Source organism: Lepidochelys kempii, chromosome 3, assembly GCF_965140265.1.
Source record: "Lepidochelys kempii isolate rLepKem1 chromosome 3, rLepKem1.hap2, whole genome shotgun sequence".
In the NCBI taxonomy this organism is placed as follows: Eukaryota; Metazoa; Chordata; order Testudines; family Cheloniidae; genus Lepidochelys; species Lepidochelys kempii.
Genome location: NC_133258.1, coordinates 98773920 through 98801445, shown reverse-complemented (window position 1 = coordinate 98801445; position 27526 = coordinate 98773920). Strand labels below are relative to the sequence as shown.

At 41.9% G+C, this 27526-nt stretch overlaps 1 protein-coding gene across 3 annotated transcripts in view; it reads left to right on the top strand.

Annotated features, from left to right (window-relative positions):
- The window catches only part of ARHGAP18 (Rho GTPase activating protein 18), a 121491-nt gene that overhangs the window by 82770 nt on the left and 11195 nt on the right, over positions 1-27526 (top strand). For all 3 annotated transcript variants that reach the window (XM_073337273.1, XM_073337272.1, XM_073337275.1), the window contains exons 5-12: positions 3766-3935; positions 6504-6669; positions 12497-12588; positions 15100-15177; positions 17431-17590; positions 19534-19616; positions 21278-21484; positions 22390-22536. In XM_073337273.1, the coding sequence (XP_073193374.1) occupies positions 3766-3935; positions 6504-6669; positions 12497-12588; positions 15100-15177; positions 17431-17590; positions 19534-19616; positions 21278-21484; positions 22390-22536 (1103 nt within the window). The remainder of the gene's footprint in view (positions 1-3765; positions 3936-6503; positions 6670-12496; positions 12589-15099; positions 15178-17430; positions 17591-19533; positions 19617-21277; positions 21485-22389; positions 22537-27526) is intronic.

Below are 27526 nucleotides of genomic sequence, written 5' to 3'. Positions count from 1 at the left end.
ACTCTCTCCAATTTATCCACATCCTTCTTGAAGTGTGGGGCCCAAAACTGGACACAGTACTCCAGATGAGGCCTCACCAATGTCGAATAGAGGGGAACGATCACGTCCCTCGATCTGCTCGCTATGCCCCTACTTATACATCCCAAAATGCCATTGGCCTTCTTGGCAACAAGGGCACACTGCTGACTCATATCCAGCTTCTCGTCCACTGTCACCCCTAGGTCCTTTTCTGCAGAACTGCTGCCTAGCCATTCGGTCCCTAGTCTGTAGCTGTGCATTGGGTTCTTCCGTCCTAAGTGCAGGACCCTGCACTTATCCTTATTGAACCTCATCAGATTCCTTTTGGCCCAATCTTCCAATTGGTCTAGGTCCTTCTGTATCCTATCCCTCCCCTCCAGCGTATCTACCACTCCTCCCAGTTTAGTATCATCCGCAAATTTGCTGAGAGTGCAATCCACACCATCCTCCAGATCATTTATGAAGATATTGAATAAAACCGGCCCCAGGACCGACCCTTGGGGCACTCCACTTGATACCGGCTGCCAACTAGACATGGAGCCATTGATCACTACCCGTTGAGCCCGACAATTTAGCCAGCTTTCTACCCACCTTATAGTGCATTCATCCAGCCCATACTTCCTTAACTTGCTGACAAGAATACTATGGGAGACCGTGTCAAAAGCTTTGCTAAAGTCAAGAAACAATACATCCACTGCTTTCCCTTCATCCACAGAACCAGTAATCTCATCATAAAAGGCGATTAGATTAGTCAGGCATGACCTTCCCTTGGTGAATCCATGCTGGCTGTTCCTGATCACTTTCCTCTCATGCAAGTGCTTCAGGATTGATTCTTTGAGGAATCACATCCTCTGGGACATCCATTATGTTCTCCAGGAAAGACCAGACTTAACCTTTCTGATGTTCCCAGGATTTTTTTTAAACACAAGCCTTCTTTATACATCACAGGGAAGCAAAATGACAGTGCAGGCCCAGTTTTAAAACACACCTTTTGCACGTCCCCTTTAATATCCAGTATTTACTTTTTTTTTTTTTTTGGTATCACACTCACATTTCTGTCATATGAAACTCTGACCGCAACTGGTAAATTGACAACCCAGCAAATCTACTTCCTCTTACAGCTGTTTCCTAGTTAATAAACACAAAGCAATAGGATCAGGACTGCACAAACATTAAACCCCAAATACGAACAGCAGCATTTCCACATGTCTTTGAAGCTTTTATATCATTACAAAGATATCAATACCCAAAAAACAAAAACAAAAACCAAACAAACCCAAAACTTCCATCTAAACAGAGGGCTGAAACAGGAACTACTGTATTACTGTTTGCTAACAACAGTTCTGTTCCAAGCTGATATTGGGCAAAAGATGCATGGATCAGACAAGACACATTAACCACAACATCCTGATAAAAATAATAATAGAGAAATAAGAACCCTATTTCCCCTTTTACCATTTAAAAAATCAGTTTAAATGTATTAAACACCGGGGCCAAATATATCTGTGGTGTAATCCAACTGAATTCAGTAGACTTGATGCAGAGCTGAATTTGGCCCTAGAAGTTTTGCGATTCTAAGACATTTGATATCGCTTTGCTGAATTCAGCAGCTCCAGTTTCAGCTTCAGCTTGATCCTTCACATCTGCTCAGTGAAGCCTTTGAGGTTCTAACACAGCTCAGGCTGAAGCTACTCTGAAGAGAGAAACTGGTCAAATATATATATTTTACAACTATTTTATTCTACTTCTCAAAGCTTTACACTCAGTTGTGAGTAGAATAAAAGCATACTGCCTCCCCCCCAATCAAAACCGTTCCTCTCTTTGGAGCTGCTTCAGTCCCTGCTGAATGGACCTCAGAGTCCTAACTGAGTGCTAGACATTATGGCTTACTCTGAAACTGATGCTGCTGATTTCACAGCTTGAAGATCTTAAGGCCAGCCCTTCCATGTGAAGAACTCCAAGAGTATGGCCCTGGCTGGGGCAGTTTGCATGGAATAGTTTCAGCTCCAAGCTCTCCACAAATAGTTTTACTTTAAAATATAGACTTTTCAAACCAGTATGGGCCACTTTTTTAAAATAAAATAAAACGTTTTATTTTGTAATTTATTCTTTCCCACACTGTTTGGGTTTGTAATGTTGGGAGACAGCAGCACTGCTTAAACCCTTCTCTGGGCCGGGGGGAGCAGAGAATAGCTGGAGTGCAGCACCATTTCAGTTGCACCTTCTCCCTTATCCAGCCTATCCCCACCATAGCCCTTACACTAGGGTCAGTGAGCATGAGGTGGTACAGAGAAGTTGCTCAAGGTGAGGCTATTTCCTAGGGGGCCATGTCTTGCCCCTTTTGGAGTAAGGAATTCAGAGACATCTGAGAATTGGCACCCCTAAGTTTCCCACAATGGTGAAAATAAAGCCATCTGTTGGATGTTTCATTACACAACAGCTAGTCTGTACAAACACATGCTCTTATTATGGTTTCCCTCATCCTTCTGTCCCACTTCCCATTCCATTGTTTTTCACACTCACTTGCAGCATCTTGTCTTTAAACAGATTGTGAGCTTTTGGGGGCAGGGACCAGAGGGTGACATCCTAGCCCATTGAAGTCACTGAGAATTTTGCCTTTGATGTCAGTGGAGCCAGGGTGTCTTCCAGCATGCTTGTACAGAACCTCTCACAATGGGACCAAAATCCTGATGGGGAGCTTTGTGGGGATACCAGGTTACAAGTAACAATGATGCTGGTGGTGGTGATGGTGTCAGAATGCTCACCCAGTCAGAGCCATTGACTGACTGGGTTCTCTTTGATACTTTGTGATAAGATAAATTGTTTTGTGTATTGACTGGAATTTTTCTTTTGCAGAATAGAATATTTAAAATTATTTTTCCCCCTGAAAACACTTTGCACCCTTCTCTTGTCTCCTGATACCAGTGACACATTGGGAATGAAAAACACCTGGTAATTACCTATAAAAGCAGGCTGTTTCTGGGTTAAATGGTAAAAGAACTGCCTCTATTTAAAAAACAAAACAAAAAATGAATTATTATTCTAAATCATTTGTTCAGTGCCCAGTTCCTTCTTGAGGGCAACAAGGAAAGAGAAGTGGTGCCACCATTACGTGCTCCCACTCTTCTCTGCCCAGCTTTTTTTCACGGAAGCGTCTCCGTAGTGGCTTTGAGAGATTCAGGCTCTACACGATGGGAAGGGGATAAGAATGTCAGGACTCAGTCACGCTTTATTGGATTCCCACACCTGCACCCCCATCCCACACACCAGTTTCAGACCTGCAGGACAAAGAACTGGTGTTCAGGGTTGCCCCGTGAAGCATGGCCGCTGAAGGAGTTGTGCAGTTAATGGTTGCAGGGCACGAGAGGAAGAGAGGAGGATGGGAAGCAGATCTGAGGCAAGGGACTTCTGTGCAGAAGCTGCTTGGTTCTGGCAGATCCCAGGAATCTCTGGTTTATTTGGGATAGAATGATAGAATGTTTTGCCTTTTCCATGAGGGATAAGGAGGAGGTAAATTCTGCCTCTTGGCAGAATTATTCCAGTGCAACTCCATGACATGAAAATTCTCGGCTGACATAGCTCCAGTCATTGGAGTTACACAGCAGAGATTTTGCCCCAAGAGTTTCCACCCCCTGCACAGGATTAACATGTCTGGAGTCCTAAATATTTACTTTCATGCAAACCAGAGGAGGAGAGAGGCAATATTTGAAAGTGCTGATGACTTTTTTCCCCCCCTTCTGTTTTCAGATTCGGACTTCAGCCTCGGTATCAGTGAAAAGACCAGCCTGCTTGAGGATGTGCCAATTTCTGAAACGGATATCAATTTAGAGATTTCATTTGCAGAGCAGGCAGCCAATCTCAAAGACAGCTCAATAGGCAAAATGTGCAAAGGCAAAGAGGACGATACGCTACTTCCTGTAGGTGTTTCTCATTCATTGCTGTAGTCATTTCATAAACTTTATTTTAGCCTTTTTGACATTGTTTCTGTGATATTGGTTGGAACAAGAAGATTCAGAATGCTATAGCTTTATTTTTTTCAGGCCCCTAGAGATCCTTCTCTCATTGGATTGGGTCCCTTCTGTGTGTGTGTTATAGGAGAGTAGTATTCGGCCCTTAATAAGTGTGGAAATCTTATGCCTTCTATTTGCCAGTACCTTTTCAACGCTGTACCTTATCTTAAAGAAATTGAGGACTAGTAATGCTTAAAAATTAGGACTTCAGCCTGACATGGTCTGCTCAGTAATAGTTATTTTCATTGCAGTTCAGAAAACTCAGGTTATATTTATTGGGGTAGACCTTCAGCTAGATGTTAATGGAACTCTGACAATGTCCACCAGCTGAGGATCTTCACCATTTAGTGTTGGCCCTAGTTCCTTGCTCACTACACTAATAGGGGTGAGGTGCCTTGCATCACTTAATAGAGACCTCTTTTGTTGGTTAAAGAGCATTGATGGACTCCAGCAGAAGTTTCATGTGGCCCACTGAGGTGAAAGGGTGAGAATGAAGAATGGGTTGATCTTTACACTTGTAATAGAGATGTACAGTTTGGGGATGGGTCCCTTTTCAATAGATACGTTGATCATTTCTGGATTTCACATTTTCTATGCTTAATCATACTGCTTATGGCACCTGCTAAGGTGCCCAGCACATAACACATGAGCATGTATAAAAATGAGGCATTTTAATCCTTCGGAAAATATTTAATTTTTGTTATAACAAAAAGTCAAGGAATATTTCCAAAATGTGAGGATTTGTTTCTCCCTAGTTCCACATTCCCATCTGTCAACCGATGAGTCTTATTCTTAATAAGGGTAAATCAATACTAATAGCCTTAGAATTTCACAAACGTTAGAAACATGCACTCACACACACTACAAATTAACCATTTTTTAAAAAATAGCAATTTTTTTTTGTCATACACTGTGTGCAAACATGTCTGAGTAAACTCAGTGCTTGGAATAATAATGTTTCAATTTTCTTCAAACACTCAATTTAGATAAGCACACAAACATTTCTGCCAGTAATAATTACTGAACATTCCCTTAGTTTTAATACAATAAACCTGCTTTGAAAAATGTTTGACTCACACTTCAGTAATGCAGAAAAAATCAGGAATGGAAACTGTGGCCTGGCTTATGAGAAGTCTTTGATTCAATTGTAGAAGAGTCACACATTCAAAGAGCAATTTACTGGAGTTTTACTTATTGACTGTCTACATACTGAAGTGGCTATGGCCTTTTTCATAACCTTAGGGATGAACAATCCTAAGGCAGCGAAACATTTCAGAAAAGGAGTGATCTGACTATTGATATGTGTGATCTGTAAAGACCTTCCCTCCCTTACCCAAAATATTCACATGGTCTTATATATTGATTTGAAAAAAGAAGCGTATAAAGTGTGTTAATTAAATCCCAAGCAGGAAGCTGGTTACATCCACCAATCATAAATAAGGGCTGGCTCAGCAGCCACGCAGAGTTTTCAACCCCAAATTCAGCTATATGTCAGCCAACTGAGACTAGAGGACCGTGAAGGTATCAAGGGCCCTTTCCAGCAGAAAGAACTCCATGCCTAGCTTTTGAGTAATCTTCCTGCTCAGTTCTTGGTCTGTTATACTTTAAAAGAGATGCATCCAGCCCTTATCTGCTAGAGTTAGACTTCCTGTATCACAGGAAGCAGCAGTAAAGTCAAATAAGCTCTTATGGGCAGGGCTCATCTTTTTTTTCTGTGTTTGTACCATGTCTAGCTCAATGGGCCTTGCTCCATGACTGGGGTCCAAGGTGGTATGGTAATACAAATAGTAAATAATGAGGGAGGGAACAACAGTGAGCCCCCTATTACTAATTTTTTATGTGGCACCCAAGAATGAGTGAGGTGTAAGAGAACATGTAAGAGAACAGGTTCCTGCCCCAGAGAGTTTATCGTCTGTGACCCTGATCCTACAGTCAACTGCATCTAGGCAGACTTCTGCATTTACTCGAAGCCCCAGTGAAACTGGAACCTAAATAGACAACATAAAAAAGGGAGAACAGAAAGAGATACCACCCAGAAGTGCATACTAATCAAATGATCTGCGCTAGACAGGGTTCCATCCATCACAGATTTGCTCTTTGCAATCAGATATGGTCGTTGCAGTGTATAGGTTTTTCCACGCAAGCTTTGAATATGCAAGAAGCATGGGGAATTTACACGCTGCAGATAGCCTGCTTTTTAAACTATAAAAGAAAAGGAGTACTTGTGGCACCTTAGAGACTAGTCTCTAAGGTGCCACAAGTACTCCTTTTCTTTTTGCGAATACAGACTAACACGGCTGTTACTCTGAAACCTTTTTAAACTATGTCACTCTCCTGTTGCACCCAATTGTAGCAATGTGTTTCGTTACAAAAGTGGAGCCACAGTAGCAGAATGGCCTTTATACTTGTCACTTTTCTTTGTCCTTCAATGTGTTGAGATTGTTTATTTGCCATGATGCAAATCCTATGTTCTAGAATTTCAGATTGCCAAAGGACAAAACGGGTACCACAAAGATTGGTGATCTGGCTCCTCAGGACATGAAGAAAGTCTATTCATTAGCACTGATTGAGCTAACTGCACTGTATGACTTACTCGGGACAGAATTCAAGCAACAGAAGGCCATAAAAATCAAAACGAAAGGTGAGTAGTACAGTTATAAATTCTTTAGAAACAAATGGGTTTGGGTGGGGTTGTTTTTAAACAATCCCAAAAGGAGAGATGTACATTAGCTGGTAATGTCGCCCCTGATTCAGCATTACACTGTAGCCAGGGAGCTCTTGACTCTCTCCACATTTAAACAGCCTCATGCACATCAACTGTTCCAGCTAAGGAGGATTTTAGGGCTAAAATCCTCTGGCAACTAACTTTAGCAGGCCAGGCATTCTAGGCCAGGCACTGGGCAGATGTCTTAGGGAGCAGGGGAAAGGAATCCTTCTGGTAGTACTATAGTATGATGGAAGCGTTGCTTCAGAGCCTTTCAGAGATTCATAGTTTCAGAGCTTCCAAGGTGAGAAGGGACCGTTAGATCACGTAGGCTGACTTCCTGCATCACACAGGCCATAGAATACCATTGTAATTCCTTCTGTTGTGAGCCCAATAACTTGTGTTTGGCTTGACAAAAGCAATTCTCCAGCCCTCTCTGTTCCATAGTCCCTAAAGCAGCCCCTTTTCATGAGGATGGGAGGATTTGCTTAAGAGTAGATACTTCCTCATCACCCTTATCCTGTTCTATTGCATTGTGCTGAGCTCTGTATAAGGCACAAAACGTGCCATCCTATATGGTCCCTCCACATTCAGCCTGCACCTCTTGCCCACGGTAATAATTTGCCATCTTTCTTCCTGTAGTAACTTATATTGATGTGCCCTAACAGATCCTGCATTTCCTCAGATCGCAACCTCTTTTAGGTATTTGCAGATCTGTGCTTTTCTGTGTTGTGTGTTGGAATGGTTTCATACACACTAGGGGGCAGGGGAGGGGGTCTGTTAAGGCAGTTCTTGTAGAAAGTCACTGTGGCATCAAGGCACTGGAGCCTATGTATGATTCTGACTCCTTTTCAAAAACTAGAAATACGTGGAAACCTATTTCAAGTTGCAAGAGGTTTTCAGTGTTTTGGTAGTTGTCTGCTTTTCTGACCTTCTGCTAACTGTTTTACAAGAGCTCGAAATGTATTACCAGTTAATCACAAACCCACTTTGGGCAAAGCCCTGTTGTCAAGGTTCAGTGGATGTGACAGTGAAATAGCTCCCTTTAAATAATTGAAAGCAACAGAGAGCGTTGAGAGACATACAGCAGGATACAATTGATTCCTCTGAATACACTTTTCACTTTACAGTAGCAGAAAATAACTTTTTAAATGCAAAAGCATACACACAACCATCTTTGTGACCTTGATTCCTAAATGAATTTCCACCCTGCAGAAGTGCCTGTGCTACAACCAGTAGAAAATGGTGTGCAAACAAAATACCTTTTTCTCTTGATTTTTTTTATTGTGTATTTAAATAGGCCTTCTTACCAAACCAATGTAGTTTTAATTTAACATTATCTCTGGCATGTTTTTGAAATGACTGCCAGCAGGGAAAACAAGTAAATTGGCTAAAATAGTTTGTCCTGCACCCAAACCAAAAAGATGAACTTGATTTAGGGGCCCCACAACAGTGTGGGAAAGAGGCAACAGAATGTCACCCTGCCTCCCAGGAAATGGAGTGGCTTGACAGTTGCTATTCCCACGTCAAGGGTACAGGACCCTCTGTGGGGATGTCTATACTGCATGTGGGACCAAGCCCCTCAGCCTGGGCCCACAGACTCATGCTAAGGGGGCTTGCACCAGTGTGCTAAAATAACAGTGTAGATGTTGCTTTGATGCTGTGACTCAAAGCCTGAGCCCGAGCTCCAGCCCCAGCCCAAGTTGCCATATGAAAGCAAAGTCTACATAGCTATTTTTAGCATGCTAGAACAAGTCTGTGGACCTAGGCTGGGAGGTTTGCTCCCAGATGCAGTGTAGACATACCCTATAGCTTCTCTGTGTCTCTCCTCTCTCACCTGCAATGTAATTTGCCCAGAGCATCCATGCGATAGTGGGAGGATGCAGGAAGTCCATGCATTTTTTTCACACCTCTGCAGCATCTTCATATTCCCACCTCATGCAGCATGGTTTGGCCACTGGATACATGCGGTAGTGGATCCACTAGCCATTTCCCTTTGCGTTTGGGTGGTTTGAGATGCTGGAGATGCTTTTTGCTCTGCTGCAAAAAGGGAGGGGTGAAACCTCTGCATGGGCTTTCTGTAGCCTGCACCTCCTCCCTCACCACAGCAGACCCACATGGGTTCTGCTATCTAGTAGCTCAGTGAGCATGCACAGGAAGGATTGTGCGTGTGTGACTGTGTGTGTGAGTGTGTGTGTGTAGTTGTGAGTGCACGTATTTTACAGACAATGGCCTGTTTTCAATATACTTGTTAAATAAGGCACACTCTAAAGAAACTCCTTATAGCAGGGCAGGGCAAATTTTTTGGCCTGAGGGCCGTATCGGGTTTCTGAAATTGTATGAAGGGCCAGTTAGGGGAGGCTGTGCCTCCTCAGACAACCAGGCATGGCCCGGCCCCTGCCCCCATCCGACCCCCCTGCTTCTCAGCCCCTGACGGCCCCCCCGGGACTCCTGCCCCATCCAACCCACCCTGTTCCCTGACAGCCCCCTGAGGACTTCTGCCCCACCCCCACCCCCCTTCCCTCTGTTCCCCTGACTGCCCCCCGCCACCCCATCCAACCCCACCCACTCCTTCCTGACTGCCCCCTGGGACCCATGCCCCATCCAACCACCCCTTCTCCCTGACCGCCCCCGGATCCCCTGCCCCCCCATCCAACCCCCCTCTCCTTCCTGACTGCCCCCCCCGGACCCCTGCCTCATCCACCCCTCTGCTCCCTGGCCCCTGACTGCCCCCAGAACCCCCACCCCTGCCTGCCCCCTGCTGCCTCATCCAACCCCCCCCCTTACTGCCCCCCCGGGACCCCTGCCCCCATTCAACCCCGCTGTTCCCCGCCCTCTGACCGCCCAACCCCTATCCACACCCCAGCCCCTGACCACCCCCTGAACTCCCCTGCCCTCTATCCAACCCCCCCTGCTCACTGCCCCCTTACCGCGCTGCCTGGAGCACCGGTGGCTGGTGGCGCAGCTGCACCAGGACAGGCAGCCGCGCAGCACAGAGCACCGGATCAGGCCACGGCTCTGCAGCTGTGCTGCCCCAGGAGCTCCAGCCCCGCCACCCAGAGCATTGCGCCTGTGGCGCAGTAAGCTGAGGCTGCGGGAGTGGGGCTGGGCTAGCCTCCCGGGCCATGTTTCAGAGCAGCAGCCGTGTTAGTCTGTATTCGCAAAAAGAAAAGGAGTACTAGGGGCACCTCAGAGACTAACCAATTTATCTGAGCATAAGCTTTTGTGAGCTACAGCTCACTTCATCGGATGCATACAGTGGAAAATACCATCTCCTCACTGTATTTTCCACTGAATGCATCTGATGAAGTGAGCTGTAGCTCACAAAAGCTTATGCTCAGATAAATTGGTTAGTCTCTGAGGTGCCACTAGTACTCCTTTCCTCCCGGGCCAGGAGTTCGGGGCCGGGCAGGATGGTCCCGTGGGCCGGATGTGGCCCGAGGACCATAGTTTGCCCACCTCTGCCTTATGGTGGCTCATTTGACACTTATTGTTGACATTAGAGGTGATATCATGGTTCTATATTCACACCTAAAACCACTAAAAACCGCCTTCACTAAACAACGATACTGCACCAGAGAAGTAGATATATACCATATGATAGAATGGGCAACCCAAATGCCTGGGAGAACCTGCATCAGTACAGAAAAAAACCTCCACACGAGAACCCATACAGGGTGTCATCAAACAATTGCAACCTATATTTGATGGGAACCACATCCTGAAAGAAATTTTCCTGAACCCCCTCTTCTGGTCTTCAAACAATCCCCGAGCCTTGCCCAGCTCATTATCAGAAGCAAGCTCCTCACAGACCAGGACACACCAACTCAAAGTGAAACCAGATGCTGTGAGAACAACAGATACAAAACCTGCAGACATATCTCCACTGCTATGATGATCAATACCCCCCACAACACACTTTTTGAGATCCATGTGATTATAGTGCATCTCGAAAAAGGCATGTTTTTATATGAAGATTAAAGCCAAGTCTTGTTCCATATTCTTTGTAAGCCCTGGTTAAAAATGGCCATTATCTCATCTCATCTATTTTTACATTGCTGTATGGGCCTATATGTTTATGATAGGACTGCTCTGCCTTAGATAAATATTAATCAGAGTGAATGGTGTTTGAGAGAGGTACACTGGCAAATTATTGAATCTTAAAGATTGGTGTGTTGGAATTACTACACATAAGAACATAAGAATGGCTCTACTGGGTCAGACCAAAGGTCCATCTAAGCCCAGTATCCTGTCTGCCAACAGTGGCCAATGCCAGGTGCCCCGGAGGGAATGAACAGAACAGGTAATCGTCAAGTGATCCATCCCCTGCCACCCATTCCCAGCTTCTGGCAAACACAGCCTTTTACAACCTGTGGTGTACCTCATCCAGGGTATCAAATGCCCCAACAACAACTACGAGGGTAAAACCAGGTAATCACTATGCTTTTGAATGAACTTACACAGGAAAATGATAAAAAAACAAAGACACCCTATCACCCGGGGGTGAACACTGTTCCCAAAGCAGTCACTCCGTAGCTGACTTCTCAGTCCTAGTTCTCAAAGGAAACCCGCACAACACCTTCAAAAAGATGTCCCTGAGAACTTAAATTCATAACTTTGCTAGACTCTAAAAACCATGGACTTAACAGAGACACTGGTTTTATGGCTTATTACAACAATTTGCAACACACCCTACTATTTGCTAGCTCTTAATTGCTTGTTTCATTTTAAATCGTCTTCTACAGCATGTGTGAACCCCTTATGCTTAACCATCTTTCTCACCTTGTATTTAGGCTGGGAAATGCTGATTATCTTCTTCCAACCTGAGGAAGACATCTGTGAAGCTTAAATGCTTGTTTCTTCCACCAACAGAAGTTGGTCCAATAAAAGATATTACCTCACCTACCTTGTACCACTGTTCTATACACAGTTCCAGAAAAACGACCATTAACCTTATCCCAGCAGAGTAGTTACAAGACACAAATCTTTAAGGTTCAATAATTTGCCAGTGTACCTCTCTCAGAAACCATTCACTTCTGATTAGTATTTATCTAAGGCAAAGCACTCTTACCATAAAAATATAAGACCATATAGTAATGTAAAGTTAGATAATATGAGGTAATGGCCATTTTTTAACCAGGGCTTACAACGAGCATGGAACAAGACTTGGCTTTAATTTTCATATAAAAAAATTCCTTTTTTGAGATGCACTGTCAACCAATTTACACTATAGGATGCAAAAAAGCACAATGAATGCTAACTAGCTCTTCTTTCAAAACACAGAGGGAGAACTGTTTAGAGTAAAAGTGGATTATAATTACATCTATTTCATTTTAGCAGCCAAATTCTTGGGAAGCTTACTCAGGCCATTTGCATCTAAACTTGTATTGAGTGATAAAGATCTGCATCTCTGGGTCATCAACACCACAGTTTTCCACAAATCAGAATCATGCAGATGGTTCATTTATGCATTTTCCTTCACTGTACTTGCAGAATGTGTGGATGGCAATTTGAAGGTAAAACAGAGGACTCCTCATTTATGGGTGAAGGAGGAGATGAACGAGTGCTTTGCTTTTAGCCAAGTGCTTTGTTTAATCATCCTCTGAATTACTTGATTGATGAAGACATTCAGATATGCTGAAGAGAAGGCCAATGGCTCTGAATGTATTGAATGGGCTTATCTCTTTGAAAATGTGTTTTGTGCCACTTATCTCATGTATTGGAGCAGATGTGGATAGTGTCTCTATTTTTTTTCTTTGTGTAGACTCTGGTCTTTTTGGTGTCCCACTGTCAGTTTTGCTGGAACAGGATCAGAAGAAAGTACCAGGCACCAGGATACCACTGATCTTTCACAAAGTGAGTAGGCATGAACAAGTCCGTTCGTTACAAACCTACTGGATTCCAGAAGTGATAGCATTTGTCCTGGATTCATATGCTCACTATAATCAAGTTTTTACAGTGACATACTATCTCTGTACTGTGAACCTCAAAGGTAGCATTCAACTCCATTAGAAGGGACTTGTAGCTTTTATTAAGGGCGGTGCTTTGTACTATTAGTGCACTAAATTGGATAAATGGCCTTTGTACAGTTCTCTACTCCACTAACTTACTTTAGTGGAGTTAGTGAAATAGAGAATACAATTCAGCAACTAATTATAAGTTGTTTACATTAGAAGTATTGTGAATTGCCATTGGCATGCTCCAGTGCTAGAGCAGAGTAATTAATTAGGACATCTAGTGAATTATTATTAGAAAAATACATTACTAAAGTGTATTAACTCAGCCATGATTTGGTCAGGGTTTACTAGTAAGCCCGTGAAACCAGATGTCCAAAGTCTAACACCATTCCAGGCCAAATTCTGTTTAGCAGGAGTTGTAGAAATGAAATCATAGGAGAATAGGCCGTTATTTTTCAAGACAAATCATTGAAGTTCTGGAGAGGCCTTTTAGAGGTTTTTGAGAGCTTTTTTATTATTTTCTCCCACCAAATCAAAAGGAAACTTCTAGTTATTTCCTATCCCTCTCTAGGCACTACTGCTACATCATTCGTGCCAGAAATGACATTTTAGGGACTATAAAAACCCAAACCAAACCAAAACACACTTCTGAAGAACAATTTTTTTACCTTTGATGTGGACAAGATTGTACCAAATGGACAGTAATAAAAAAAGAAAAAGAAAGTCCCCACATCCTCCAAATAGGTCTTCACCCTACTCCACTACAAATGACATATACTGGTCACTACACTATACCATCAATATATTCAGTATAGTTTTTCAGGAAGAAAGTTCTACATAAACATTTCTAGCAAATACACTTAATTTATTTGCTGTGTGATCTCATCTTGATTATAATATTTTTTTGTTTAAATGGGGAAATATGTGAATGGATTTTCCATTTCTCCCTTCTCATTTCTGCATCACATCCACTACTGGACTTGGGGGTTCATAACAAATTAAGAGAGAACATTTTCAGGCATTTTAAAACGTTGGTTGCACATCACTGAAACAAACCAATTCAACAGGAAGATTTTTTTAAAATAGGCATCAATTTTGTAAAAATTGTAAAAAGCCCACTGAAAGGCTTCTGACTCCTAGCCATCACCTCCCCTGAGTGGAATCCTGCATCTCACTCCCCTCTGACCGCAGATACAAGGCTGCACCGCTCCCTGACCTATACTGTGATACCCCAGCAAGCCAGACTGCCTAACAGGCCAGCACCTCCCCTTTGTTTTCTCTCCAAGAGCTATGCCCAGTGTATTGCCCGTAGTTACAAGTTAAGTTACTGCACAGATCCTTCTAAGCAACCACATTTATTCTTATGGTAAAAGCGTTACAGAGAAAACATTAAAACAATAAAACATGCTGGAAAGCTTACCAGAGGTCACCCCAACTCCAACCTTAAACACCCACAACTAGGTTTCCTCCATGGTTATGACTTCATCCATCTTACATCCAGAACCAGAACAGAGGCTGGGCAGATGAACCATTTCTTTATACAGCTCAGGCCTTGGGTCCTGGCCTTCTGTAACAGGTAATAGGTAGACAGTGACCTTCTCCTCAGGCATAGCTTCAACAGGCTGGGTTTTTGCATAATAGGAGTTGGAGAATTTGCATTAACCTCTCCCTAGGGATTTCCCAGGAAATCCACTTCATATTTATTGTCCAAAAAGTCCATACTTGTCAGACACATTTTCAGTATTGTCTTCTGAACTCTTAGGTATCACATCTATCACATCTCCCCCCTAGTGAGGTTACATATAATCCCAGCCCAAAATAATACATAAACTTAACACAAGAAGGTCTTCCAAGAATCTTGCAGGAAATTGCCATATCAGTCACATACATGATATATAGTATAAATCTTTTACAGTGATTGTTCTAGTTCATCTAAGCCATGCATAGGATTAGCAATTCATTTGAGTCTGTTATGAGTCCATCAGTATTAGTAAACCTGAAGCCTTTTCAGTGATTGCAAGCTCTTAGATCTTCCTTGGTAAAGTGGTAAATGACAGTGTACATGGAAGTTAATATAGAGTCTTTCGTACTACAGTAAATAGTTTTTATTAGTGCAGATTTTTAGTGTGATAAGCAATTGGTGGTTTACTTTTGAAATCTGAATAATTCCCTATCTCTGTAGAAAGTGTTGACTTTACATTTTCCCTTTTAAAAAAATGCTTAATAGTGTACATGAAAAATAAAGGAGCAGTATCAGGTGTTCCTTGTAGGACACATATAATTATATCCATGATAATCCACTTTGCAATCATTTGTATTCAAAAACAGATTTCACTGTTCTATATTTATCTCCCAGTAACGTTTTAATTCGCACGTTGGCTTCATGCAGCTTGGTTCTGTTTATTGACAGCTGATTTCTCAGATAGAAGAGGCAAGATTGGATACAGAAGGACTTCTTCGAATACCAGGAGTAGCAGCAAGAGTAAAGGTAAAATATTGCATGGACTCAAAACCCTGAAAGTCTCGACTCATTTGCTGTTTTTACTTTTGTCTTGTTAACACTTTTATAATGGCAAGATTGGCAATGAAATCTTAATAAAACTACATACAAACCGATTTGATTTAAACTAGCCAAGGAGATGGTATTTTGATCCAGATTACATTTGGGGAAGAGGTCAGGAGGTCAGGTTTGAGGCTGAATCAAAGCTAAGGTTCAGATTCTGCTGTACCAAAATCTCATGAATTGTTCTCACAAGATTTCCAACCTCTTTGTCTGCACCTGAACCAGGTGAGCCCCCTGAGCCAGATGACTAGTGGGCTGCTATGTAGGCTGTATGCCACTGGAGGATAATATTCCCTGGCCTAATTAGGTCATCTTAAGGGCGAGATTCAACTTGTAGAATAGCACTACACAGCCAAATTGCATAGAGAATCTCTCCCATTATCTCTACAAATAGCATTACTAACTGCTCAGGTCACTATTCACAGTCTCTGTTCACATTACAGAGTGACTACCGACTACACACAAACCATAACTCAGTATTTGCTTTAATGCAGAAAACCAAATACATGGTATGATTTACACCAAGATGTGGCCTGTTATAAGAATGGTATAAAGAAACCTTAAATTCTAAACAGAAAGAACATTTAAATGGATTCAGCTGCCTCAAGATATCTGCCAGCCTCTGTCATGTAGAACTTTGTCCAACAGCTGCTTCATTAGAAACAACTGAAGGAAAAGAATATTATGGAAACTGACTTTGTTGATTTACCAGTAACTAAGATGCTTCATGACTTTGCTTAATACTTAGTTTCCACTTTCCAACAGTTTCACATTTTGGGGGTGATTTTGTTTGTTTTTTATTTTGTTTAATCCGGGGAGTGTTTCCAGATAAGAGATCATTCACTAAGTAACTGCAAAAATAATGAGGATCAAACATGTGGAAGAATTTCTCCTTTGAATGAACCTATTGCTTTTGTAAAACAATGAGCATGATCAATGTTTTACACAAACAGTAGAGAATTTAACAGAAAATAGTACTCTGTGGTTTCTTTGAAATTTTATTATCCTCTAGAAATCAATAGAGAATTATAGAATAGTTTTAGAATTCTATCGGCTGGTACAGAAAATCTCCAGTAAGGAAATAATGGTGTGGGTTGGTGCTTCCTTTTAAATTCTATAGCAATTTTCCTTTAGGGTGGACAGTTTAAATTTCATCTGTTATGCAGCACATTTGCCTGTCTGCTAAAACGCAATCTTTTTATATACATGTATAGTCCCTCCCCCAGGGTGTGGCTGAAGTGCTTCCCTTTTCCTGGTGCTTGTTATAACCCACATCTGGAATGGCTTCTCCTCTCTCCTGGATTGGTCGGGTCCTGGATTCTTTTTCTTGGTGCCCAGGTGCCTCCAGGTCTCCTAAGCCATCCAGTAGTCCAAGAAATTAATGGAGTGAAATCTGAAGCAGGAGGCACAAATCTGGAACAGCAGCTCTGTGATATGCTCCCACTCCTTCTGATCCCCCCGAAGACTCTCCAGTATGGTTGTCAAAGGGTCTTGATGACTAAAGCAGCCTTCCCACTTAGAACCACGCAGTTATATCTGCATAAGACAATGCTGAAGCAGTCAGTGTTACTAGATGCTGCTTACTCTCCATGCTGTAGAACCCAATCCCCAGCTCAAAACAAGGGCAGGTTTAAGCTCCAAAACTAGTGAAAACTCCCATGGGAGCCATTCAGTCGGGACTTGAACATCTGTGCACATGCCTCATGATTGGTTGGAGATTCTCCACAGATGTCAGGCCATCCACAGGTTTGGATATTTCCTTGTGCTGCAAGAGGAAGAGGGGGCCAACTTTGCCTCAGCAGAAGGTATCGGTAGGAGACTCTTTGAGTCTCAACTTGCATAATTATCTGGCTCTTATCAGGCTCTTTCCTGAACAAAGTATTATATGACCTGAGGAAGGACTGCAGGATTTGGCCCTATGGGTATGCCAGTGCCCTGGGAACAGCTATGTTGTCTGGTGCCTATTAGCATTTGGTTTTAGCTGCACACTTCTAATACTTCTGGTCCAGAGTTTATCTTTTTGTAGCAAAGTAGCAATAGCAGGTGGTGCTTGAATGATAATTTCAGATGTCTTTTTTTCAAAGGGTGGAAAGGATGCTATATGGGAAATGCACAAATCTTCCACCAGCATGAATAAAACTCCGCATTGAAGGTACTTTCTGTTCTGCTATCTTTCAGAGTCTTTGCCAAGAACTGGAAGCAAAGTTTTATGAAGGGACTTTCAACTGGGAAAGTGTAAAGCAACATGATGCAGCAAGTCTTTTAAAACTCTTCATCCGAGAACTGCCTCAGCCACTGCTCACTGTGGAATATCTCAAAGCTTTCCAGCATGTGCAGAGTAAGCAGCGTCCCTTCTGGGTCTCAGATTTACAGAGGCGACACCACAAACAGCAGCGTCTTAAACACAGAGAAGGGAGTTATCTCAACAAATACACCTTTGCTGTGAAACCGTTTTCACGAACAATATGTGAGCCTGAACAGTACATTAAATAGTAACAGGATTAATTCTGTCTAGAAAAGATTGGCTGTTGCTGATTGGCTGGTGTTCAAATGAGACATTTTTCGCAGAACATTCATTTATTAGCACACATGGGAAAGAAAACACTCAGATTTATATAATAGTATTTGGGAAACACTAGGTGAATTATAAGGCATTATCTGCTAGCTTGAGCTAGAATTCGAGTTTTGCCCCAAAACTGACTCCCGTCCATGCACAGAATTCTCTAGCTTTAGTTAAGTGGTGCTTTATGCTAGAGCTAGCTGGCTTGTCCAGGAGATGTGGGTTGATGCTCAAGTGCTGCTGACACCTGAGCTAGGAATGCAGTGGGGATGCAGTAGCTCGAATAGCAACTTGCCATCTGCTGAGCCAATAAATCGGTGTAGCACAAGTGTTTTTCAGTGTGGTTGCTCGTCACTGGAACTAGGCTAGCTTGATTGGGGTAACTCAAGCTCTCTGTTTCAATGAAACAAGCCCTAAAAAACTACAGTTAAGGTAGTAGCAGTTTATAAATGATCATTCTCTTTAAATAAGCAACAGGGAGGAAGTTACAGTTCAGCAGGAAATCAACCAGAAGATAAAATATGCTGCTTCTGCTAATATTTGGAGGATAGTTGGTATCTATTTGCCAGAAAAAAAATCAGAGCTGTTGATTGCCATCAGTTCCCCAATAATCGGCCAGTTACTGTGAGAATCTACTCTAATGTAGCCTATTGACTAATAAAGCAGCAATCTGGGCAAGAACACACATCAGTTGCTTTAAAAAGAGAGTGTGTGATACTGATTTTGCAATTCCTTAGAAGTCCAGCAGGCGTGGGGAGCCCCTCTTTTATTAAATCCTCCAGCCAATGCAGGAGGGATTCTGACAGGTTTCAGATGAATCCATTTCCTGTTGTCCAGGACCAGAAGAACTGGTCACTTTTGGAGGAAGCCATTAGGAGGATCCCAAAGGGTCGAGAGAGCAAGAGAGAGACACACACACACATGATATCTTTTCACATGTCACAGGAAAGTGGCCCAGATTGCAGAGCACACATGACACAAAAGTCATGAGGGGGTAAGGATAAGGGTTTAAGCTACCTTTGTGCACCCCTTATTCTGCAGACAGTGAGCTATAGGCCAGTTCCTAGTTGAAACTTAGAGTTGCCCCTGGGATGCTTTAACTTGTGTGGGCTGCCACTACCCCTTGGGGGGCTGTTCCAACAACCAGGAATTGCTGGGAACTAAGAAAGCTCATGCTCAAATAAATTGGTTAGTCTCTAAGGTGCCACAAGTCCTCCTTTTCTTTTTAAGAAGGCACTGTCCATGTCCTTGTTCCACTAGCCATGCTGGCAGCCAGGAGAGGGTCATATAGGAGCTCTATGATGGCTCTACCACATCCAAGGAATCCTCACATGATTAGATTAGGTCCACAACATATAAGTCTGTTTTATGCCAAGGATGATGGTGCAAAATAGACTAGAGGATCATTTGTTTGCGTAACTATTTATTTTAAATTTGCCTGTCTGTTCTGCAGGTTCATGTACAATCAAATAAGCGCAATTGTTACAGAATAGGAACATCATCATGACAGTTATCAACACCATCGCAATACTGCTATTATCACTACTGTTATCACTGCTGGGTCACTGCTGCAACTGCTGTTGCTCATCAACATTACGTAGAAAATCTATGAACAGGATAAACTTGACATTTTACAAGAAAATTTAACTTAAAATCATGCTTTTTTTGGAGGAAAAAAGTAAAACTTTTAAAGAAGTGAGATGTATATGCTTCCTTGGCAGATCTTCCAACTAAGAAGCATCAACTGCAAGCATTGAATCTTCTGGTACTACTCCTACCTGAAGCAAACAGAGACACTTTGAAGGTTAGATTGGTTATTCACTTTTTAAAAACAAAGTATGCATTAGAAAAGTGAGCTTATTTTTTATGTATCTATTGTGAAAAGTTCAAGTACCTTTTAACATTTTAACTAACTGGTTGTTACTTTTTTCATATTTGCAGTAACTTAAGACAGAGAATAAAATTTTCAAAAGTGTGTAAGTGACTCAGAAATCTAAGTTTCATTTTCACAAGTGACTTGAGCACTTAGGAGTCCAAGGTTATGTCTACACTGCCGTCCCAGACGTGATTGCAGCTTGGGTGAACATACCTGCGCTAGCTTTACCCTAGCAAGCAAGGCCAAGAATCGCAGTGTAGATGCTGTGGTGCAGGCTTCAGCAATGCAAGTAGGTAGCCACTGCCCTTGGTTGGCTTGTAGACGTCACACTGAAGTTCATCTGCATCTATACAACTATTTTTGGTCACGCTAACGTGGGTATGTCTATCTGAGGTGTAATCGCACCTCAGATTGCAGTGAAGGCATACCTTTCGTCTCACTGAAATTCTGCGGGACTTAGAGTCCTAAAGTGCCCGAGTCACTTTTGAAAATGAGACTTGCGCTCTTAAATCAATTAGGTGTTACAATCTAAATACCTTTAAAAATCTGGGCCTTAAGTACTTCTGAAAATTTTACCAGAGATTCTAATAATAATAATCTTGTAATGAACCACCTCTCCTTCAAACTTCCTAATCACAATCCCAATTCAGTACCTTTTCTGCAGCAGCTGTTGCTGGTTTACATGGCAAAAACTATTTTAGAATATCATAGAGATAAAAAGGAAATAAACTCACTTGAATGTGATGGGTGGGGTTGTTTGACTATATCCCAATTTTTTATCTGTACTGTTTATGTTCCCCTTCTGTGAATTAGGATTTCCCCTGGATACCAACTGCCCCCATTGCTCTAAACCTTCCAGATCACTTTGCTGTTTGGTTCTGTTTTCCTCTGCGAAGCTTTGGTTTTGGTGACTGTTGAGATTGCACCAGACAAAGAAAAATTTTAGAAGAGCTGTATATGGTGCAGAGTTGCTTGGATAGGTGTTTTTTTCAGTCTAGTTTGACAAAAAACCACTGGAAATGCACAGAGGCTGGGCTAGAAATAGCTGAAAGTGTCATTGCTTAGAGACTGACAGGTGCTTTGTCCCTGAGACAGAAGCAGTTCCACTGACTACCTGTGGTTCACAGAGCACTGCTCTACTCCTCTGTGGTCTGCATGACTGGAGTAAATAAAGATGGGTTTCAGCACAGCTTCGGGTCCCAGAGCCCAGGCACCAGACTGAGCCCAAATGTCTACACTGCAGTTAAACAGCCCCCTAGCCCGAGCCCCATGAACCTAAGTCAGCTGGCACAGGCCAGCGGCCTGTGTCTAATTGCAGTGTAGACATAGCCTTAGATCCCTTTGAAAATTTTACCCCAAAGCTAAGGTAGAATGAAGAATGATTTACTTCTTCACACTCTCAGCTCTAAGTCAGGGTTTGACCTCATCAGTAAACACATCTGCACTTTCCATCGTTTGCTTTTTTTTTTATAAACTTTTTTTTTAACAAGAACATAAAAAGCCTTTTCAAAGAATACATAACATGAAGCTTCACTCCATATGATTTTTTCACGTGCAGAACTTGCCTTCAAGTGCTTCTTTCTTTTCAGATACTGCTTGAATTCCTCCAAAGGGTAATTGATCATCGAGATAAAAATAAAATGACACTAAATAATGTTGCAATGGTGATGGCTCCAAACCTCTTCACGTTTCATGGGTTAGGCTCAAAGACTATTGAACAAAGCGAGTTTGTTATGGCTGCTGGAACAGCAAACGTCATGCGTTTTATGATTAAGTACCAAAAACTTCTTTGGACAGTAAGTTTGTTCTTTAAAAAAATATGCATTTTTACAAAATCACAATCAAATCATCATTGCTTTCAAAGAACAAGGAGGCATCTGAACCCCTACCAGTGATGCAGGGGTGAGATTGACATGCTGGAGGGGGGGAGGGGAAGGGAGAGGCAGCAAAGGGCACAGCTGGGCCCTAACTGATGGGTAATTCTCAGTGAAGTTACACCAATGGTAAAACCATTGTAGATGAGAGCAAAATTAGATTTTTTCAGTCTTACTATTAATGTGAGATATAGACTATATCTATGTAGAATACCTGATCTCAAAGATAAGTCTTCTGGGATGCCTGTGTATAGTCTATAACAATGACCTATCTCATGAGTAGTTTTCTTTTTTCAACCTCAAGATCTTTGTCTCCTGTTTTGAAATTTATTTCTGTATAGGGCGTGTCATTGTCCTTTGAGAAAATTAGTTGTGTCATGACAGTCCCCATGAAAGACCTACAAGCAGGATGTAGCTCATCCCTGTGAAATTTGGGGCTTTGTTTTCCACTAGCTACCTTAAACAATCTCCAGTCTCCTCCAACTGTCTCACACTTACAGAATTATTATGGGGCAAAATCTGTAATACAGATTCCTTGTTTAATATTTTTTGATTCAGGGAAGTAGAAACACTATGTGAGGGCCCAGTTCTGCCACTCATACTCATGTTGAGACCTTACTCCTTAAATAGCCCCACTAATTTCAACTCTAGCAGATCCCAAATGTGGGGTCAAGGCCTTAGATTGTTTATGAGTGTTTGTTACTGGAAATAAATATTAGCTTTTGCAAGTCCCATCTGACAGCATGTCTCTTAGAAAGTTTTGGTAGGTGTGTAGTATTTCAAGGAAGTTATATGTGTGTTAATAATTAAGATGTATATTCTTTCAGATTCCTAAATTTATTGTCAACCAAGTGAGAAAACAAAACACTGCATGTCAGAAGAAGGAGAAAAAGGACAAAGCTATGAAGAAACTGCTGAAAAAGATGGCTTATGACAAGGAAAAACATGAAAAGCAAGACAAGAGCCCCAATGATGTAAGAAATAGGCTCTTGTCAAATCAGAGTTATTGGGCCAAATTCTCCTTTTACTTAGAATGAAGTGAATTGATTTACCTAGATATAACTGAGAGGTGACTTTCAATTCTTGGGAGTCCAACTAGACACACCTTAAAGGGACCTGCTTTTCAGAAAGTGCTAGGCACCCATCCTGTGAAAATCAGGTGTTTTTTCAGTTTGGATACTCAAAAAAACAAGCACACAAAATCACTGGACACTTCTGAAAAGCTCATCCTGAAGTATTGTCTTCTTCTTTGTGTTTATATATCCTAATAACATTTAACATGTGTTCATAATTATCTTTTAGCGAATAGTACAAACACTCAATTGAACACTGTTAAACTTCCCAAAGTATATATTATGATTGTTGCTGAATATGCACAGAATTGATTGCATTTCCAGGTAGAATATACCTTTTCTGCTGCTCTTTGAATTTTCTGGGTACATTGTCGTGGTTCCAGCACAATGTTAATTGATGGTGAACCATAGAGGAGTGCAGTGGAAGGCCACCACCAAAAGCATAAACTCTATGCACCACATTCTTCTTTATAATAATTTCATTATATGAAGCTACACTCAGCAACTCTATGTAGTGCATATTATTCAGTTCTTGACACTACCAGGTCAGATGGTAGTCATGTTGGAATGTGATCACAACTGACTTACAGCCAATAACAAGAGCAGTGAAAAACCTGTCAGGCACTGTAATACTATATCTGGGTGGGGAAAGGAAAGGGATTTTTTAAATCTAGTAGACTTAAAACTTTAAAACAGGGATGAAGACAAATTGTCAAGTTGTTAGGTAACTGAATATAAAGTAGAACCTGTAGAAGAAAACAACTCTTATAAAACTACTGTCATAGAATCATAGAAGATTAGGTTTGGAAGAGACCTCAGGAGGTCATCTAATCCAACCTCCTGCTCAAAGCAGGACCAACCCCAACTAAATCATCCCAACCAGGGCTTTGTCAAGCTGGGCCTTAAAATCCTCTAAGGATGGAGATTCCACCACCTCCCTAGGTAACCCATTCCAGTACTTCACCACTCTCCTAGTGAAATAGAGTTTCCTAATATCCAACCTAGACCTCCCCCAATGCTCTTTGTTCTGTCATCTGCCATCACTGAGAACAGCCGAGCTCCACCGTCTTGGGAACCCCCCTTCAGGTAGTTGAAGGCTGCTATCAAATCCGCCACTCACTCTTCTCTTCTGCAGACTAAACAAGCGCAGTTCCCTTAGTCTCTCCTCTTATGTCATGTACCCCAACCCCCTGATCATTTTTGTTGCCCTGCGCTGGACTCTCTCCAATTTGTCCACATCCTTTCTATAGTGGGGGCCCCAAAACTGGATGCAATACTCCAGATGTGGCTTCACCAGTGCTGAATAGAGGGGAATAATCACTTCCCTTGATCTGCTGGCAATGCTCCTACTAATGCAGCCTAATATGCATTAGCCCTCATGGCAACAAGGGCACACTGCTGGCTCATATCCAGCCTCTCGTCCACTGTAATCCCCAGGTCCTTTTCTGCAGAACTGCTTCTTAGCCAGTCGGTCCCCAGCCTGTAGCAGTTCATGGATTCTTTTGTCCTAAGTGCAGGACTCTGCACTTGTCCTTGTTGAGCCATCAGATTTCTTTTGGCTCAATCCTCCAATTTGTCTAGGTCAATCTGGACCCTATCCCTACCCTCCAGTGTATTTAATTCTCCCCCCAGCTTAGTGTCATCTGTGAACTTGCTGAGGGTGCAATCCATCCCATCATCCAGATAATTAATAAAGATGTGGAACAAAACCAGCCCCAGGACTGACCCCTGGGGCACTCCGCTTGATTCCGGCTGCCAACTAGACATCAAGCCGTTGATCACTGCCTGTTGAGCCCGACAATCTAGCCAGCTTTCTATCCATCTTATAGTCCATTCATCCAATCCATACTTTTTTAACTTGCTGGTAAGAATACTGTGGGAGATGGTATCAAAAGCTTTGCTAAAGTCAAGATATATCATGTCCACTGCTTTCCCCATATCCACAGAGCCAGTTATCTCATCATAGAAGGCAATCAGGTTGGTCTGCCCTTGGTGAATGACTTGCCCTTGGTGAATCCATGTTGACTGTTCCTGATCACCTTCCTCTCCTCCAAATGCTTCAAAATGGTTTCCCTGAGGACATGCTCCATGATTTTTCCAGGGACTGAGGTGAAGCTGACCGGTCTGTAGTTCCCTGGTTCACCTTCTTCCCTTTTTTAAAGATGGGCACTATATTTTCCTTTTTCCAATCGTCCAGGACCACTCCTGATCACCACGAGTTTTCAAAGATAATGGCCAATGGCTCTGCAATCACATCAGCCAATTCCCTCAGCACTCTCGGATGCATTAGATCTGGACCCATGGACTTGTGCATGTCCAGCTTTTCTAAATAGTCCTTAACCTGTTCTTTCACCACTGAAGGCTGCTCACCTCCTCCCCATACTGGGTTGCCCACGACAGCAGTGTGGGAGCTGACCTTGTCTGTGAAGACCGAGGCAAAAAAAGCATTGAGTACTTCAGCTTTTTCCACATCATCTGTTACTAGGTTGCCTCCCCCATTCATTAAGGGTCTCACACTTTCCCTGATGTTTTTCTTGTTGCTAACATACCTGTAAAAATCCTTTTTGTTACCCTTCACATTTCTTGCTAGCTGCAACTCCAGTTGTGTTTTGGTCTTCCTGATTACACCCCTGCATGCTCGAGCAATATTTTTATACTTCTCCCTACTCATCTGTCCAAGTTTCCACTGCCTTAATATTCCATCCCATTGTATTCCCAGATACAGAGTACAATTTGGCTTCATATTTATTACAGCACCATCTTCATTAAGCAACCAATTTTTGTCAGTCCCAGAAGTGATTGCTAAGGATAGATTTCAATGTAACAGCCACTCAGCATAAACACATTATGATTTTAAATTGCATGTGGTTTTTGGAGAATTTTTTTCCTGTTGGTCTGTAAAAATTGGATCTGCTAATTGGATTGTCAATCTTAATGTGGGGTGTTTACTCAAACACACCTGTTGCATCATTATTTCCAATTAGTTAAATATAACTTACTTTTTAGTTTATTTACCAGTAAAATCTACTTTATTAAATTTAATGCATCTGAAAGAGATCCTCTGAAGGCAAGAGGTATTTTAAACACACAACCAAGTAACACCAAATATGTGATTCCCTTGTATCATAATGAATAAAAATTGGGCTTGGATGACTATGAACAGATCATCTTCTTTAGCAGAGGTCATATTCCAGATTTCAGTGAGCTAGAGACATCTCGTGGAAGGCTGTAAAACTGCACTGGCCTGAATTGTCTGATTTCCTATTTCATTTGTAGCTGTGGGCAAGCTTTGATACATAAGGACTACAGTTTTCTAATGTAAGCAAGTTTATCAAGGCCATTAGGCCAAAAATTAGACCTGTCAACTGTTTGATTTATGCCACATGTGTATGTTGCAACATCCCTCTGATCTTCCTGTCTGTTTTGTTCTTTTGTCTTGGGTAACAGGATTTCTGAAATGTATTAGTTTTCTCGCAGCACACTGTAGCATAGGATTCATGTGTATACCAGTTCCCTATTTTCTCACAGGAATAGAACAGGCAGGCAAACTGGAGAGAGGCTGAAAAGAATTACACATAAAAATCCATGATCTTGTACAAAATCACAACCCTGGGGGTTTGTTGCAAGGTGATGTAACGGAGAAGTATATACTTTTCCAAGAAAACAACCCCTAATTTGTGTAATTTAGAGATTTTTTAAGGCCAGGAAAAGTTGAAGTACACATGTGACATTTAAAGGTAGGTGAAATAACTTGCCAGTTAAACTTAGATGTCCACTTCTTCACAGAATTAAAAAACTGATGGTGTATTTGCAAGTCAGCCATAATTTAGGAAGTAGAAATATATCAGTAACTAGTTATATTGGGATATTAAAGTCCTCTCCATACAGTCACCCCAAGAATACCTATCTGAAGAATGGTCATTGTGCGACATTCTTTGCAAAAGTGTTACCTCTAGAGATGGTTGCTCTGGGATCAGTGTTGTAGCACTAACAAATCAGCATTTCAAAGTCCTATATAGAATGGCTCAGAAGTGGCATTTGGGGGGCATAGTATTTGACTGTATTTCTGCCATTAGGCAAAACCTTAGTCTTGATCCTGCAAACAAGTGGATCAGTGCAGACCCTTGTATACAATGAACTCCATTCAGGTAAAAGACTCTGTAACATTGCATCTGTATTACAAGATGGGGGCTAGGGTTTTCAACATTTCTTACCCATATTCAGAGGGCTGATGCAGGATTTGAAACATCTCTGACCAGAACACAATTTCAAAACAGACTGATTCCTCAGACAGTACTCAACCTTCCTTCCAAATACACACGCAAACAGTGTATCTGTTTCCATCTATCTATCTTTTAAAATGGAGATAGCCAAACATTAACATGTAATTCCTTCACACTGATCATTTAAAATGGGAAGATTAATGGCATATAGATTCTTTGAAAACAGTTCAGTACAATTAGGATGTTGGCACCTCAAGGAATGTTGCCATCATCTGCTGCAATACAGAAACTGCAGCAGAATATAGTGAAGTAGTTAAATCAAACAATATTTTTAGATCTTTTTTATTTTTAACTGATGTAATTTGGTGGCACACCAAACATCTGTCTCTCACCCCCTGCCCCTCCCAGGCCATTTAAGAATTAGGACTGAGGTTTCATGTAACGGATCATAACCCAGCTTTAAATATGCTTGTATTATTTCAAGCATCGGCTTTAAGTCTGAAAAGGCTCTATATAGGGTTACTGAAAAATCTAATTTCAGTTTATTTCATAAATCCTTTTTACCTGTAGAAGGCATTCCATAATATTTGATGCAGGGAAGCACAGTATTCATATTTGGGTATCTTATATTATTCAGACTTGTGATTGTAATGTATAGCTCCTGATTA